This window comes from Engystomops pustulosus, chromosome 2, assembly GCF_040894005.1.
Source record: "Engystomops pustulosus chromosome 2, aEngPut4.maternal, whole genome shotgun sequence".
Taxonomy (NCBI): Eukaryota; Metazoa; Chordata; class Amphibia; order Anura; family Leptodactylidae; genus Engystomops; species Engystomops pustulosus.
In genome coordinates, this window is record NC_092412.1 from 133,969,612 (window position 1) to 133,984,473 (window position 14,862).

The 14,862-nt window shown below is 41.7% G+C and overlaps 1 protein-coding gene across 1 annotated transcript; it reads right to left on the reverse strand.

The window, feature by feature from the left end:
* Window positions 1-228: 228 nt before the first annotated feature.
* HPCA (hippocalcin) lies at window positions 229-13,686 on the reverse strand. The gene is made up of 4 exons (XM_072136555.1): window positions 13,423-13,686; window positions 3,184-3,564; window positions 1,509-1,614; window positions 229-949 (listed from the first exon to the last, which is right to left on the reverse strand). The coding sequence occupies exons 2-4, from the start codon at window positions 3,559-3,561 to the stop codon at window positions 852-854; spliced, it is 582 nt and encodes a 193-aa protein (XP_071992656.1). The 5' UTR covers window positions 3,562-3,564; window positions 13,423-13,686; the 3' UTR covers window positions 229-851.
* Between the last annotated feature and the right edge of the window lie 1,176 nt (window positions 13,687-14,862).

Below are 14,862 nucleotides of genomic sequence, written 5' to 3' on the forward strand. Positions count from 1 at the left end.
CACTTTTACTGGTCAGTCATTAAACAATATTTTTTTCAGTGTTTTGCACCAACAATCAAAACATAAATAAATAAACAATGGAAAAAAAATAAATACAATATATAGCTTTATATTATTCAGTCTCCTATATGCAATGTCCTTTTATTGTGGACTATTGCAAGTCTCTGCAATTTTGCTATATACAGAACAAAAATGCATATTGTGTTTTTATTGATGCTTTCAAATAGGTTTACAGTGAACACTGGTAAACTTTAATAGAATTGATACTGTAAGTAGAAAAATTAAGTGGGAATAAATTATTACTGGTATTCACATATCATCTACCCAGGACAAAGGGACACTAAATAAAATACTCTCCCTCTAATGAGAGGAAGGAGACATAGCAAAGTGCAAATCTAGACAAGATAGGAAACTATTAATCTACCCCCTTCCCCTAATAAATATATTAAATATAGCGTGCATAGTAACTCCCTGCTTTAGTGCATCCATTTACCACTGCTGCTCATTTCACATAACCCACCTTGTTTCCATCAAAGCAGAAAAGCGCCAACCAGGTACCCTATTTTGTGCTCATCCAAACGTGCAAGGTGTCCCTTGGCGCATTTTCCCATCTAAAAATGCCCACCCCACCCTTTCCTTGTGCCCAAATTCTCCATGCATCCTGTGGTTATTCCATATAATAAACATAATACAAGAGTTAGAGTAATAAATAAAGGGGTAGGAAGTGAGCTGATTGGTTGGCAGTGCATTCATGTCCATCTAATGCCCAAAAGGATTCTGGGACATGCCGCTATACAGAGGCGAGGCACGGCCACTGGAAGAAATGGAGGTTACCCAGGCTGCAACAAGGCTCAGAACTGTGAGGCTGTGCTGGGATCACACTGCAGTAACCGTACAATAGATGGGTCACTCTTGGCACCTTTAATAAACTCTTCCAAGGATAGTTTACCTGGAACAAAGAACATACAAAGAAATATTTGTGATGAAAATGAAGAGGTAACAGTAGACAAAAAATTGTTTTCTGTTATTAAGCCTATATACAACAAACCTAACAGCCTAACCATGCTTTTGGAGGTCATGGCAGTTTCTAATGCCTTAAAAAAAATCCTGTACCCCTTTTATGTTAACTCCACAGCACTGTCCATTGTGCATGCAGAGAGAATGATTGTCACATGCCTTATGAAAGATACCGCTAGTCAAAATGAAAAAGTAACATGATTGGTTCACTTAACAGATCGAGTGCAGCATGTATCTGGATACAGTGACCACTGGCCAGATTTCACCTTACTTTGCTTGTCTTATAGTTCTAAGTGTGAACGTGACACTGAAGGCAGCATATATGTGTTGTACAGATCAATACGGTGTGCTCTTAGGAAAACATTGCTCATTTGCTTCTGAACACATGCACAGTGCACCAGGCAATATGTAAAACACACTGTTACAGACATGACAGGTCACTGCAAGTGTAGCTGAGAAGGAAAAAGGACTGCTCCCTGCTTCCAACTCACCATCATTATTTGTGTCCATCTGTCTGAATATTTTCTCTGTGCGTTTCTCTGGTGTGGACTCATCCTCTGGCATTTTCATTACAGAGGAAACCATCTTGTAGATTGCCTAGAGAAGTCATACAGGAATCAGCCATAGTATTATAAGCAGATCAAGGTTATACAATACATTCATGGCCCTTCCATAGTAATAGAACATAGCTCGCAGAAAGTTTCCCTGTTCCTTACCTGCCAATTACAATTGGTGAAGGGGGAGGTTAGAAAAAGTTCAAAGCAGCCTCTAGGGCAATCCATAGGAGGCCTACTGAAATCTGCGCACAATGTGCACCTGATATGGAGTTATAATCCATTGTGTGCAGGAGTACTCATACTTGCATAGAAGAGATTGTAATTTTGTATACAGTGCATCACACACTATCCTTGTAAGAATCCCAGCAATAATCTGGTTTATAAACTTGCTCTATAACAGTATGTTATCATCACGTTAGATCGATTGACTGATCAGCAGCCTGGCCCTTTCCCTGCAGGGTTATTCCCCAACGTCACTGTACACTGGATCCATATTTCAGGCTTTTCTAATCAGCATTACATGGTAGATGACAGAAAGGAAACTACAATAGTTGGAAAGCATCTCTATAGGTTAGGTGAATGAGGACTGTAAATTGGGTCATTCTGGCTTGTCAAAGTAATTTGCAAGCTCTTTTACATGCAGGAGTTTACCTCAATAACAGGTAGTACACCACAACCTGCTTTAGTTTTGCAACAGAAATGTTACATTTCAAACAATAAACAGCAACCTTGTAAAGAACCAAATCAAGTACATAGTCTGTGCACATCTGCCTTTATATCCACAATAAATAGCTATATCATATAAGAACCTTATAAAATGATAAATCTCAGCTTCCTCACAAAAATTTCTGGCCAAAATACCTGGAGGCTTAAAATCTGGTGGACTATGATCTGACATCACCGTGTCATCTGTCTCCCCCAAGCTTAGTAAGTGTGGGCATGCACAGTTTGCTTACAGAAGTGTTTAGTAGGGTAGAGATACAAAACAATGCCTGCCATACAGGAACAGAGCAGATGCTGAAAAAAGCCATTTCTGTAAGAAGTTTAACATTTTTCATAGTTTTTGTTCCCCCATCAAATTTGTAAGGGCGGGAGGATAAGGGTAAAAACACTGTGGGTATTCTCATTATACACTGAACACATTGGGGGTCATTTACTAAGGGCCCGATTTGCGGTTTCCCGAAGTGTTACCCGAATATTTCCGATTTGCGCCGATTTTCCCTGAATTGCCCCGGGATTTTGGCACATCGGCGCTGGCATGCACGCGACTGAAATCGGGGGGCGTGGCCGAACGAAAACCCAATGGATTCGGAAAAACCGGTGCATTTAAAAAAAAAAAGTGTTGCGGGACTCGTGCCTACCTTGACCAGGAATAGGCCGGTAAACTTCAGTGCATTCCGGCGGGCCTCGGTAGACTTCAGCGCAGCAGCGTCACCTGGTGGATGTCGGAGGAACTACCTTAGTGAATCCCGGCCGGACCCAAATCCACCGCAGAGAACACGCCGCTGGATCGTGAATGGACCGGGTAAGTAAATCTGCCCCATTGACATTTCACACATTCATTTAGAAAATGATTCATGTACAAACTGCATATTCACTCCACATATACCTGTACAATCTCCAACATCTCCTCCCGGCTGATGTAGCCATTGCCATCAAGGTCGTACATACTGAATGCCCACTTGAGTTTCTGCTCCAGTTTTCCCCTTGAGGTGACGCTCAGTGCAATGATAAACTCCCTGAAATCTATAGTTCCATCACCATTTGTGTCAAAAGTGCGGAAAACATGCTCAGCAAACTTGGACGCATCACCATACGGGAAGAAATTAGCATAGATCTTCTTGAATTCTTCAACGTTGAGTATGCCAGATGGACAGTCCTTCAAGAAGCCTTTATACCACTCCTGCAGCTCATGATCTGAGAATTCTGTATTTTCCCGCAGGTCTTGCAACATCTCTGGACGGAGTTTGCTGTTCTGCTTCCCCATCGCCTGCACAAGCAAAAATGCATGGGGACATTAATAAAACATAGTAAATTTTGTTGCTACAATGCATTTTATATACATGCTTCCCTTTGCATTCAATATCAGTTGCTATGGCTCTGTTAATGTTTGAGGGTCTGTAGAAGTATGATCAATGAAGTAATACAAAGGTATGCAGCACAAATAGAATGGCCTCAAGGTAAGTATCTATTCTGCATAGAGGTCAGAGGACCTTAGTCCAAACTTCTAAATCACCATCATCCTGCGGTTTCTTAACCATGGATCAGGAAGGTTACCTGACTTCCTTAGGGACTCGCCTCTAAAGCCTGGCAGATGTGTTAGTTCCATTTTTAACCATCATCATTAACCCACGGAAGGGAAAAGAACGACTCATTACTCCTCTGTAAGGAAGAACATCTGTAACTCACTCCACTGAGACAAATAAAAGACTCAAGGCCATAATTAAGTAAGGAGACTTATAACAACTATCTTACTGTAAATCTTGGGTTTAGTCCATAGTGATCAGATCGTTATCTTATAAGTAAAAGCTGATAAAAAATGTCTGAAAGCCATTGTACCCATTTCAGTGCTAAAACTTGTGCCAGTTACATACCTTTCTGCTGTGAAATACACTGTGGCAGCATTCTGTTCCATATGTACTTCTTTTAATTTTAAGTCTGAGTTGAAGTAAAGCAGAACATGGGGCACCACTGAGAAGTATATTTAAAGAAGATTCATTTTGTAACCCTACCTGTAAGGCATGTTCCTCTATTGTAAATTAACTGCATCCTTCAGTTCAGACATGTTGAAAATCTTTATCTGTTACAAGCAAATGTAACCACTGCAAAAGTGAACTCTGTTACAGGCATGTTGTGGATTTTAAAAATGGCATCAAGACTCCAAAATATGAAATATTCACCAAAATTGAAATTAAAGACTTATGTCTGACAGGGTCTTTTTCTGTCTGATGCTACGATACAGAACACCGAACCCTAGGTTATGATATTGCTCATTCACAAATGTAGTGTGTACAGGCTCATTCAGATGACACTGGTCCATTAAATGCTTACCATTAAGTCGTTCATGTTTCCCAAACCAAACATTATGCAAAAATAAGGACTTCCAGCATCATAATCATCCATGATGCTCGGAGACCTTTCTGTCATGCTGGACTTCTTTTTGTATAGTACCATGGTTTTAGTAGTTAGAGACTCACAGCCTAACATATGATTATGATATGATTAATTTTCATGGGAAAAAAAGTACTCACTAACTTAAAGGGAATCTGTTATCAGAAATTGGCCTAATAAAACACTAGGAGTTTCTTGTAAAGCAGCAGAGCAGCTTTTAGATCATATTTCCATCATGACCCAGTGTGGTATCATCATACAGGAAATCAACTTTGAAGCCAGATGTAAATTTGTTTTATGAAGTCAAGGAGGCGGAGAGTTTAACACTCAAGTCAAGCTTTCCCTGCCTTGAAATGCCCCCTTCACTGTAATTGATGGTCCTGCGGCCAGGGACATTATTAATCAGATCTCCTGAAGTCCAGCACATGCTGTCACCTAACTTCAGATTTTTAGGGTGATCACCCCCAGCTGGGCCAAGAAAGACACAATATCTAGAAGCCGTTGAACTGCTTGACAACATACTGGGATTGTATTATTATTCCAATTTCTAATGACAGGTTCCCTTTAACCATAGGAACTTGCTGATAAGATGTGATAGAACAAAGCTACTCACTATGGGTATGCACATTGGTAGCATTGGCAATGCATATGAGAGGATAGCATGCATGCAAAAGGCTGCATAATACCGGAGGTGCTCTGGTGATGCCTCCCAGAGTGCTTCAGCCAAATTTACACAAAAATCATAAGTTATTATTTGAAAGAGCCTGCTAATATCCGGTGTGTCTGCAGTTAAGAATTTTTATCTCTACACAGCATTCTTGACATGGACAAAATAGAACTAGAATCTTTCCTCCATCTACAACATTCCCCCACGCCAGACAGCAATCACATTGAATGGGTTCACATCCCCCACCGTCACAGACAAAAAGTCAGATGCCTTGGAATAATCTTTGATTCTGCCCTATCCTTTAAGCCCTACATCCAAGTCCTCAATACATACCACTGCCACCACCTCAAAAACATTTTACATTTGCCTCCTCCTCAACTCCGAGTCCACATAACTTCTACTCTATGTCCTCTTCATCTCCTGTCTGGATTACAGTACCATAGTTTTGTGTGCATTGCTAACTCCCTTAGTCCATTCCCATCCAAGCCGTTCTCAGCTGTTGAAAATCCCTGTGTTGCATCCATTTTAATGCACATATTTACAGAAACAGCAGAAAGTGACTGTTCTGAACAACTAAGTTAGGGTAACAGGATACACTCACCGGCCACTTTATTAGGTACACCTGTCCAACTGCTCGTTAACACTTAATTTCTAATTAGCCAATCACGGCTAATTAGCCAATGGCGGCAACTCAGTGCATTTAGGCATGTAGACATGGTCAAGACAATCTCCTGCAGTTCAAACCGAGCATCAGTATGGGGAAGAAAGGTGATTTGAGTGCCTTTGAACGTGGCATGGTTGTTGGTGCCAGAAGGGCTGGTCCGAGTATTTCAGAAACTGCTGATCTACAGGGATTTTCATGCACAACCATCTCTAGGGTTTACAGAGAATGGTCCAAAAAAGAAAAAACATCCAGTGAGCGGCAGTTCTGTGGGCGGAAATGCCTTGTTGATGCCAGAGGTTAGAGGAGAATGGGCAGACTGGTTCGAGCTGATAGAAAGGCAACAGTGACTCAAATCGCCACCCGTTACAACCAAGGTAGGCAGAAGAGCATCTCTGAACGCACAGCACGTCGAACTTTGAGGCAGATGGGCTACAGCAGCAGAAGACCACACCGGGTGCCACTCCTTTCAGCTAAGAACAGGAAACTGAGGCTACAATTTGCACAAGCTCATCGAAATTGGACAGTAGAAGATTGGAAAAACGTTGCCTGGTCCGAGTCTCGATTTCTGCTGCGACATTCGGATGGTAGGGTCAGAATTTGGCATCAACATGAAAGCATGGATCCATCCTGCCTTGTATCAACGGTTCAAGCTGGTGGTGGTGGTGTCATGGTGTGGGGAATATTTTCTTGGCACTCTTTGGGCCCATTGGTACCAATTGAGCATCGTTGCAATGCCACAGCCTACCTGCGTATTGTTGATGACCATGTCCATCCCTTTATGACTACAATGTACCCAACATCTGATGGCTACTTTCAGCAGGATAATGCGCCATGTCATAAAGCTGGAATCATCTCAGATTGGTTTCTTGAACATGACAATGAGTTCACTGTACTCAAATGGCCTCCACAGTCACCAGATCTCAATCCAATAGAGCATCTTTGGGATGTGGTGGAACGGGAGATTCGCATCATGGATGTGCAGCCGACAAATCTGCGGCAACTGTGTGATGCCATCATGTCAATATGGACCAAAATCTCTGAGGAATGCTTCCAGCACCTTGTTGAATCTATGCCATGAAGAATTGAGGCAGTTCTGAAGGCAAAAGGGGGTCCAACCCATTACAAGCATGGTGTACCTAATAAAGTGGCCGGTGAGTGTATATCATTGTGCTTGTTTCACCCCAATAGGATTTACGGAAACCGATGCCAACAGCTGCAGTTTGCTGTGTTCATAGCTCCACCCACCTTAGGGTGGCAGAGATGAGGAGTTCTCATCTTGGCTGTGAACAACAAAGATGGGAATACTAGTTTAAGGGTGCAAATATACGGTGCAGTCATGAAGCGTCTGGCAGCATAAATTAAAGGACATCTACCACCAGGATAAAGGATTGTAAACCAAGTACACTGACATACTGCTGGAGACCCCTTTTCTTTGTGCTTTTTCTTTAAGAAAAAAGGCTTTAAATATTATGCAAATGAACTAGTGGGGCTCCAGCTCCAATAACACTTATTGAGCCTGAAATACTGTAGGCTAATTTGCATAATTCAAAAAATCCTTTTTGTAAAAAACAACGTCATAAAAAGCTACAAGAAGAGCAGATTCTCCCAAAGGGGCAGACTCTAGTATGTCAGTGTGCTTGTTTTACAATCCTTGATCCTGGTGGTAACTGTCCTTTAATTGTCATGTTAACAGTACATGAAACGGTCACTAAATAATCATTTTGTTATGAATTATCGGCACAATTACTTAACTGATGCAGCTGGCTACATCGCAGCCACGTCATGGCTGCACACCCCAACTCTGCTACCTGGTCAGTGCCCTTGTTTCTAGTCATGGCTGCACACCCCAACTCTGCTACCTGGTCAGTGCCCTTGTTTCTAGTCTGCCTTTCTGGCTAGCCATCAACAAGGTTTTAAATGCTAACTGCTAGGCCCCTTCCCCTATTGTTTCCATTTATACTCCCAGTAATCAATTAAAAGAGAGAAGAGACCCACGGCGCTTCGTGTGTAGACCTTTCCTCAGAGGAAGAGCCCGTTCCGAACTTGAAAGGTGCTTTGCTTTTTATTTTTATTTTTTGGAACAACTTTTTGTTGGAATAAAAATAAAGACATTTTAATGAATAGGATTTGAAGTGTCCTGCGCCACAAAGATAGGGGAAGCATTCACCTGAGATTCCCCAAGGATAATAGCAGCTATGCTCCCATACTTTTTTTATCCACTACATGTAAACTCCTTTTTGAATGCATTGCGCCATGGAATTTATGGTGCTCTATGAATAAATAATAATCATTACTGCACACGGATGAATAAATCTTTCAACCCCATACAGTTTGCAATCGTCAGCATCATACTGCCTCGTATCAGAAGGATGAGGTTCTCATTAATCCGCACTCACTTGGACATGTACCATTTCTATCTTGCTCATGCATAATGGGAATATCTGTAATAGAATTTGGATTCGTAGATGCTTTGTGTATGCATGTTTCTACTATAGCAGTGATGGCGAACCTTTTAGCGGCCGAGTGCCTAAACTGCAACCCAAAACCCCCCTCATTTATTGCGAGGTGCCAACCAAAAATTAAAGCAGTAACTTATTGCTCACTGTTCCTCAACAATGTTAGATCATATTGGCCTCCTGAGGACAAGTTGGGAAATTTGCATCATTTTAGCTTCTTTCCAGTGTCCCTCAGTGCTCAGAGAATCGTGGGGCGATCAGAAGGTCCTCCAAAGATAATTCTGCCGTGTCTACACATTCTCCCTCTTCCTACATTCCCAAGCAGCGAAGTAAGTATCACTTTAATATGACTGAAAGCAGCAACTTTTAAGTAGCTTGGAACTGCAGGAAGATTCTTTGAGATCTGTCAGGTGTGCTGGGGTGATGGCCCGGGTGCCCACAAAAAGGGCTCTGAGTGCCGTCTCTGGCACCCGTGCTATAGCTTCCCCACCCCTGTACTATAGTCTTTTTTATAGGCAGTGTTTTATGGAACTTTATATAGCATTGTAAAAATATTGCTGCTTTCTTTCATTGAAATCACCCCATCAGTAAATGGGTTGTGTGTGGTATAGTAGCTCAGCTCTATGGATACAAAACGGTGCAAAGCTGATATAGTACATACAATACATTGAGAGGTATGTCACAGTTTCTGGAAGAAAACAGCCATTTTTTTACAAAATCCTGAGCAACCAATATGAGATAAAATTCTGGTAGCTCTGCAGACATTACTATATTATAAACTCAATAGCCTTTTTACATGGTAAACTATTGGAATAATTTCTGAGCTGTCCTCCTATTACAAGATGATGTTTTCCCCTGCTAGAATCTGGTTGCAACGCACAATGTCTTCACACTTTAAACCCAATGTATTTAGCATGAAATTAGGTTCTTTCCCATCTGTCCATGACAAGAGAAATAATATTCTGCTCCAGACATTTTCTATGTTCACCGCATGACAGCTCTGAGACAGCATAGTGAATCCTATCTAATCAAGGCAAACAGATTACAGGGGAAGCCGGTTTCCAAAGGAAGTCTCTGCACAGTCTATTAAAGAAATAGAAGATGCTGAATGGTGACAGGATGCGTCCAGCAATTACAACAGACCCTGTGGGCAAACGTATGTCATCACATCATATGGGGCAGCCGTGGACATATAACAAGAGACTAGTATGGTCAGTGACTGAACTGTCTGCAAAGGCTCTTGATGAATAAAGGTCCATTGCAGGATTAATCTGCATCACATACAAGAGAATGCTCTACCACTACACAGAGAACTGAGAAGTTCTGGTCAATGGGTTAAGATATACATATAAGAGGTATCAGACATCTCCCCGTGATATCACTTGTATTGAAAGTTGTGGCTCTTTTCATTGTGTGTAGGGCATGCACATTTTACAGTAAGCCCCTACAGAATAACTGCCCCAAAGAAACATCATTAACGATAGCCAAGAGTGGATTTAACTATAAAGCAACCAAAGCAATTGACAGTGGTGGGGAGCCTACCCCTTCCCAACTCACAGTATTGTTAAGCATCATACCTGCTGGTACACCTGTCTTCCCTCTTTCTATGCTGCATAAAAATCAACCAAAAGCAGAAGGTAAAGAAAGAAGGAAACTTGTGCACCAGGGGGGGTTGTACCAATCACTCTCATGTAAGACAGTCACTGTTTGGGCACATTCAGATGGCCAGGTGCTCGCCTGTACCGAATCCCGGACAAGCACAGGGCCGGAAGGAGGGGTGAGTGCTTTTCACCGCTTCTCCCTTTACAGGCAGACAAGCGGCTGCGCCGCAAATAAGCCAGGTTATAGTACATTTCCTATATTTTGCATAGCGGCCGCCTGACTTGGAGACCGTGCCGCGACACACCATGTTCTCACCTCAATGTGACTGTAGAACATAGTCTATGTGGGCTGTGATCTGGTCGCAAATCATGCAAACACATCACGAACCCCCTAATGGCCATTTGAATTAGCCCTCATTGTGCGTAAGGGCCTTCATGGTCATTATTCAAGTGGATATTGGTGTCCCTAAAAGGGTAATTATGTTCATTTTTGTGGAAGTACTTAACCCGTTGCATTAATGGGGGTTTTCTCTATGTAATAGTTGATAAGGCAGTCTCTTTTACAGGGATTCGGTTATATCAGGACAAACACTTGAAGGTTTGGTACCTAGTGCCATGTAATAGGGACACGTTGTTGAATCCCACCAATATCAGAGGGATTCACTACAACAAGCATGTTATAATATTCAGTTCTCCAGGTAATAAAAGTCTGCCAGATAATGGCTACATCTGTTCACATTTACCCCCTCACTACTATAACAGACATGCCTAAAGGTTTAGTAGTAGAGATCTGAGTCAGCAGAGGTAGCAACTTAAAATTGCAGTGGCCATTGTTTTTGTAAACTCCTTTTTGATAGTACTGTGCAGTGGATTCCCATTAGGAGAAGTATCTAAATCCTATGGCTACCTGCACATTAAACAGTCTTTAAAAACTGACCATTTCTTCAATTTTTCACAGATGATTTCCTTCAGTCTGGAATCCGTTTTTCACAAATTAAACAGTAGACTATAAGTGATCTGTGACAGAGGGTTTGGATTAGGACATGCTCTACTTTTTAATGGATTGGGTACACTGCCCTTTAAAATAATGTGTGAAGGCATTGATCCAATGGAACAGACAGCGTATGGCCCATTTTCATTGTTATGGGCATATTCTGTAAAAGAGGATGTTCTGATTGCATTAGAACACATGCATGTCTTAGGGTGCTTGCACCAACAAGGTTTCATTGGACTTGTCTTTAAAAGCCAGGCGCCATGTCCATTTTTAAAAGACAAAGTAAAAAATACAACTTCAATAAACAAGCTTATTTTGTGTTTCCTTTCAAGTCAGAATGGAATTTATCCATAAAGGATACAGGAATTTATTTTTCCAAGTGTTCTTCTGACTGTTCGTACAAGAGTATGTTCATGGATATTATAGAATTGCAGTAAATGTTAAATAAATACAATAAAGAAGTACAGGCAGTCTCCGGGTTACATACAAGATAGGGTCTGTAGGTTTGTTCTTAAGTTGAGTTTGTATGTAAGTTGGAACTGTATATTTTATCATTGTAATCCCAGCCAGAAGTTTTTTGGTCTCTGTGACAATTGGATTTTAAAAATGTTGGGTTGTCATTAGAACCAATATTAACACTAAAGCTTCATTATAGACACATTTGATAACTGTTACAGCTGATGATGGTAGCCTAGGACTAAAGTAGAATAAATTACCAATATCCAGAGGTCTGTTTGTAACTAGGGGTCGTATGTAAGTCGAGTGTTCTTAAGTAGGGGACCGCCTGTACTCCCTTTACATTTATGGAGGCAGTGCAAAATTCTCCAGGCATCCAATTTCTGGTTATTTTCAGCATTCAGTTTCAATATTATATGTGGACTTAGGCCACCTGCGCATGAACGTTGCAAGAATGGATGTTCACATAAGCTTTTTAACAGACACTTCGTGTCAGTCTGTCATTCGTTTTTTTTTTTAACAGATGAGTTAAAAGTGAGTGATATGGTCTCACAGTCTGTTAAGAAATGGCCATGGGTACCGATCCATTGAAAAGTATTGTATTTAGTGTAGCCGTGTGCTGTCTTTTCTAAAAACAGACGGCACACAGACTCTCTTTTGCCTCTGCCCTTGTTTTTATCCCATCGGCACATAGAGATATATATCTAGTTTCTGAAAGTAGCAGAGCAATATACCAGTGTGTAAATATAATATATTTATAAAAAATAATTTTTGGTGACCAGCCATAATCCAATACCAAAGGCAGATATAACAACTGGATTATCAGACACCTACTGCCAATGTTCCAATGTGCTGATATGATAAAAATAAACAAAATTTGTTTCACTTATCTACCCTCCCTTTTTACAAATAAAACAGACCACTGCCATTCTGGAGGCCCACAGAGGATCTGAGAAGGGGGTATATCTACATTTGGATGGTTTAACCAATTTACTCCCAATTGTGAATAATAGTGTACTGGAGCACTCTGCCAATTCTGATTGTATATTATAACAAGTAGGGGAATGATAGCATGGATGTTATATGCCAAATTAATATTACATGACATGTATGTATAATGTATATATTTTTCTTTTGGTCAGTGCCCGATCCTGATACACTGGTGTATGTTTGTGCTGAAGACAGGCATGTCACCTCCTCCCTGTGTGTGATGGGAATTCATTACCGGCTGGCTGATCTCGGATTATCCCAGGGTCTGGTACAGCTGTTCTGCACAGCTGGCATGTGCGGAGTATCTCTGGACACCAAACTCAGCAGATGTGACCCTTTGGGGAGAGGGGGTTCCTTTGGGACCCCAAAGAGCCATCTCTCCCATTAGGCAGGGGTTTCACTAAAGACTAGGCATCAAAATTGCCCAGTTAACCCTTAAATTATCTGCAGATTTAGAAGTGTGTACTGTGTGGCAGTGATGAAGAAGACCATTGGCGGTGCTGCTACACATGAAGTGACAGACATCCTGCAGGCAGCATAATCCATACTTTTAGCAGGATGCATATCCATCAGAGCCATGGCATAATGCTGGCAGAGCCCTCCTGCACGCTATAGCCATGTCTAATGAAGCTGGATTACATAATTCATGTTATATAATATAATGCACTAACCATAGGTGTTACACATCCCAAATCATCCCTACAATGCAGGGCTCATTGCTCTGTATACTATGTAGACACTGGGGATAGGCTTACAAGCCTCAGGTGCTTAGTTCTCAATGACCACAAGGATATATTCAAGTTTTAATATGCAAATAGCTTGTGCTATAACGGATGGGTCAGGCTTCCGTCACTGACAGGGTTAAACTACAACGTTATCATTCACAGACGGCACCTATGTATATATTACCTTATCACCGTGTCCTGTCCTCGTAACAAGACGTAATCTTCCAGCGCCTTAGGGTGTACCGCCGTGCTGTGCCCCAGCTGTGCCCGCCTGCTTCGCGTCGGTGGTCGTGGCTCCCAGATGAGGGTGCGTCCGGTACAGCGGCCCCGGTAGATGTGACTGTGTGTTTCTCCCTGGAGCAGCTGAGCGGATTGTACAGCTTACAGACCAGCCGGGAGCCGGCCGCGCCCACAGCAGAGGAGAAGGGAGGATTCTCATTCAGGTTATAATAGTAATGTCATAGACACTGGCTCTATGAATGTAGTACACGTGACAGAGCCTGGAGAGTTCCTTTATGTACAGTGATTCAACAGTTAAACCATCGGAACCATACTTCAGGTCAATTTAATTCCTAAAGAAAGTGCGCCCCCCTCTGCGGGTAATGGTTTAGTCCAGTTCTCAGCACAAACTGAATGAGGCTTCAGAAAGATCAGACAATGATGCGCATATAACGTTCTGGCAATGTAGTAGTCGCCAAGTTCCTCACACGTTGTATAGGTGGCGGCAGACCTGCGGCTCTTAAAGGGTCTCCTTATTATCCTACTATACTTCCATTCATATGTAGTAAGCTAAAGAACAATACCACATGCATGGGATTGTCCTCGAAATTAGTGCCACAAAGCTGCCACATGTGCAGACTGCAGCTAGGAAAATATAGCAAATCCTGCAGCAGGTCTATTGCAAAATCTGCATGTGTCATTCTACACAAGCTGTGCACTTGGTCCAGTGGCAGGGGCGCCCATGAAAAAGCCCTACGATCAGCCAACACATTAGCCATCTGATCTTTGAATTTGCAATCTTTTAACACCAGTCATAGGATCATCATTACCTGAGGATACGCTGCTGATGCAGGAAATCTAAACTGTATAGGAACCAACAATTATATTAACACATGTGCTATGCCATTTGGGGTTTCATCAGACTGCGTAAAAGGCCCTCATAATGTAACTGCACTCAGGCCAACATTTTTGCCAGTTACATCATTGACCAGTTTTCTTTCATTTTTGCAGTTGACCTATGGATGCCATACGGATAAGATATTGATTGCATACTAAACACGTACTGAACGCAGATACTGACACTGTACGCCCTGTATAAAAAAATGTGTGCAGGTAGCCTAATGCCAAAGTATTTTATTGAACTAGATGTAATAAAATTTTGTTTCCGCACATGTGGTGCAGTTTTATTCTTGCCTAGTTTTTCTATATTTGTTGCTAAGTGATTTTATTTACGTCCTCTTTCCTGGTTGTTGCTCTTTTAAAATAATTTATCGAGTCCAAGGGACCAGCAAGCAGTGCTTTTACACTGCCGTAAAGGAAACCTACAATCTGGAATCTAACTAATAAGGTAGATCCGATGGTAGGGTCATATATATACCCGGGCCCTATATGAAGAACCGCCATA

Bases quoted from the DNA above. Each gene is read 5' to 3' on its own strand.
- HPCA (XM_072136555.1), bottom strand. From the start codon at position 3,561: ATGGGGAAGCAGAACAGCAAACTCCGTCCAGAGATGTTGCAAGACCTG. The intron at 1,615-3,183 runs GTATATGTGGAG...TGACTTCTCTAG, and splicing joins AGATGTTGGAGATTGTACAG to GCAATCTACAAGATGGTTTC. The intron at 950-1,508 runs GTGAGTTGGAAG...TCTTTGTTCCAG, and splicing joins GATGGACACAAATAATGATG to GTAAACTATCCTTGGAAGAG.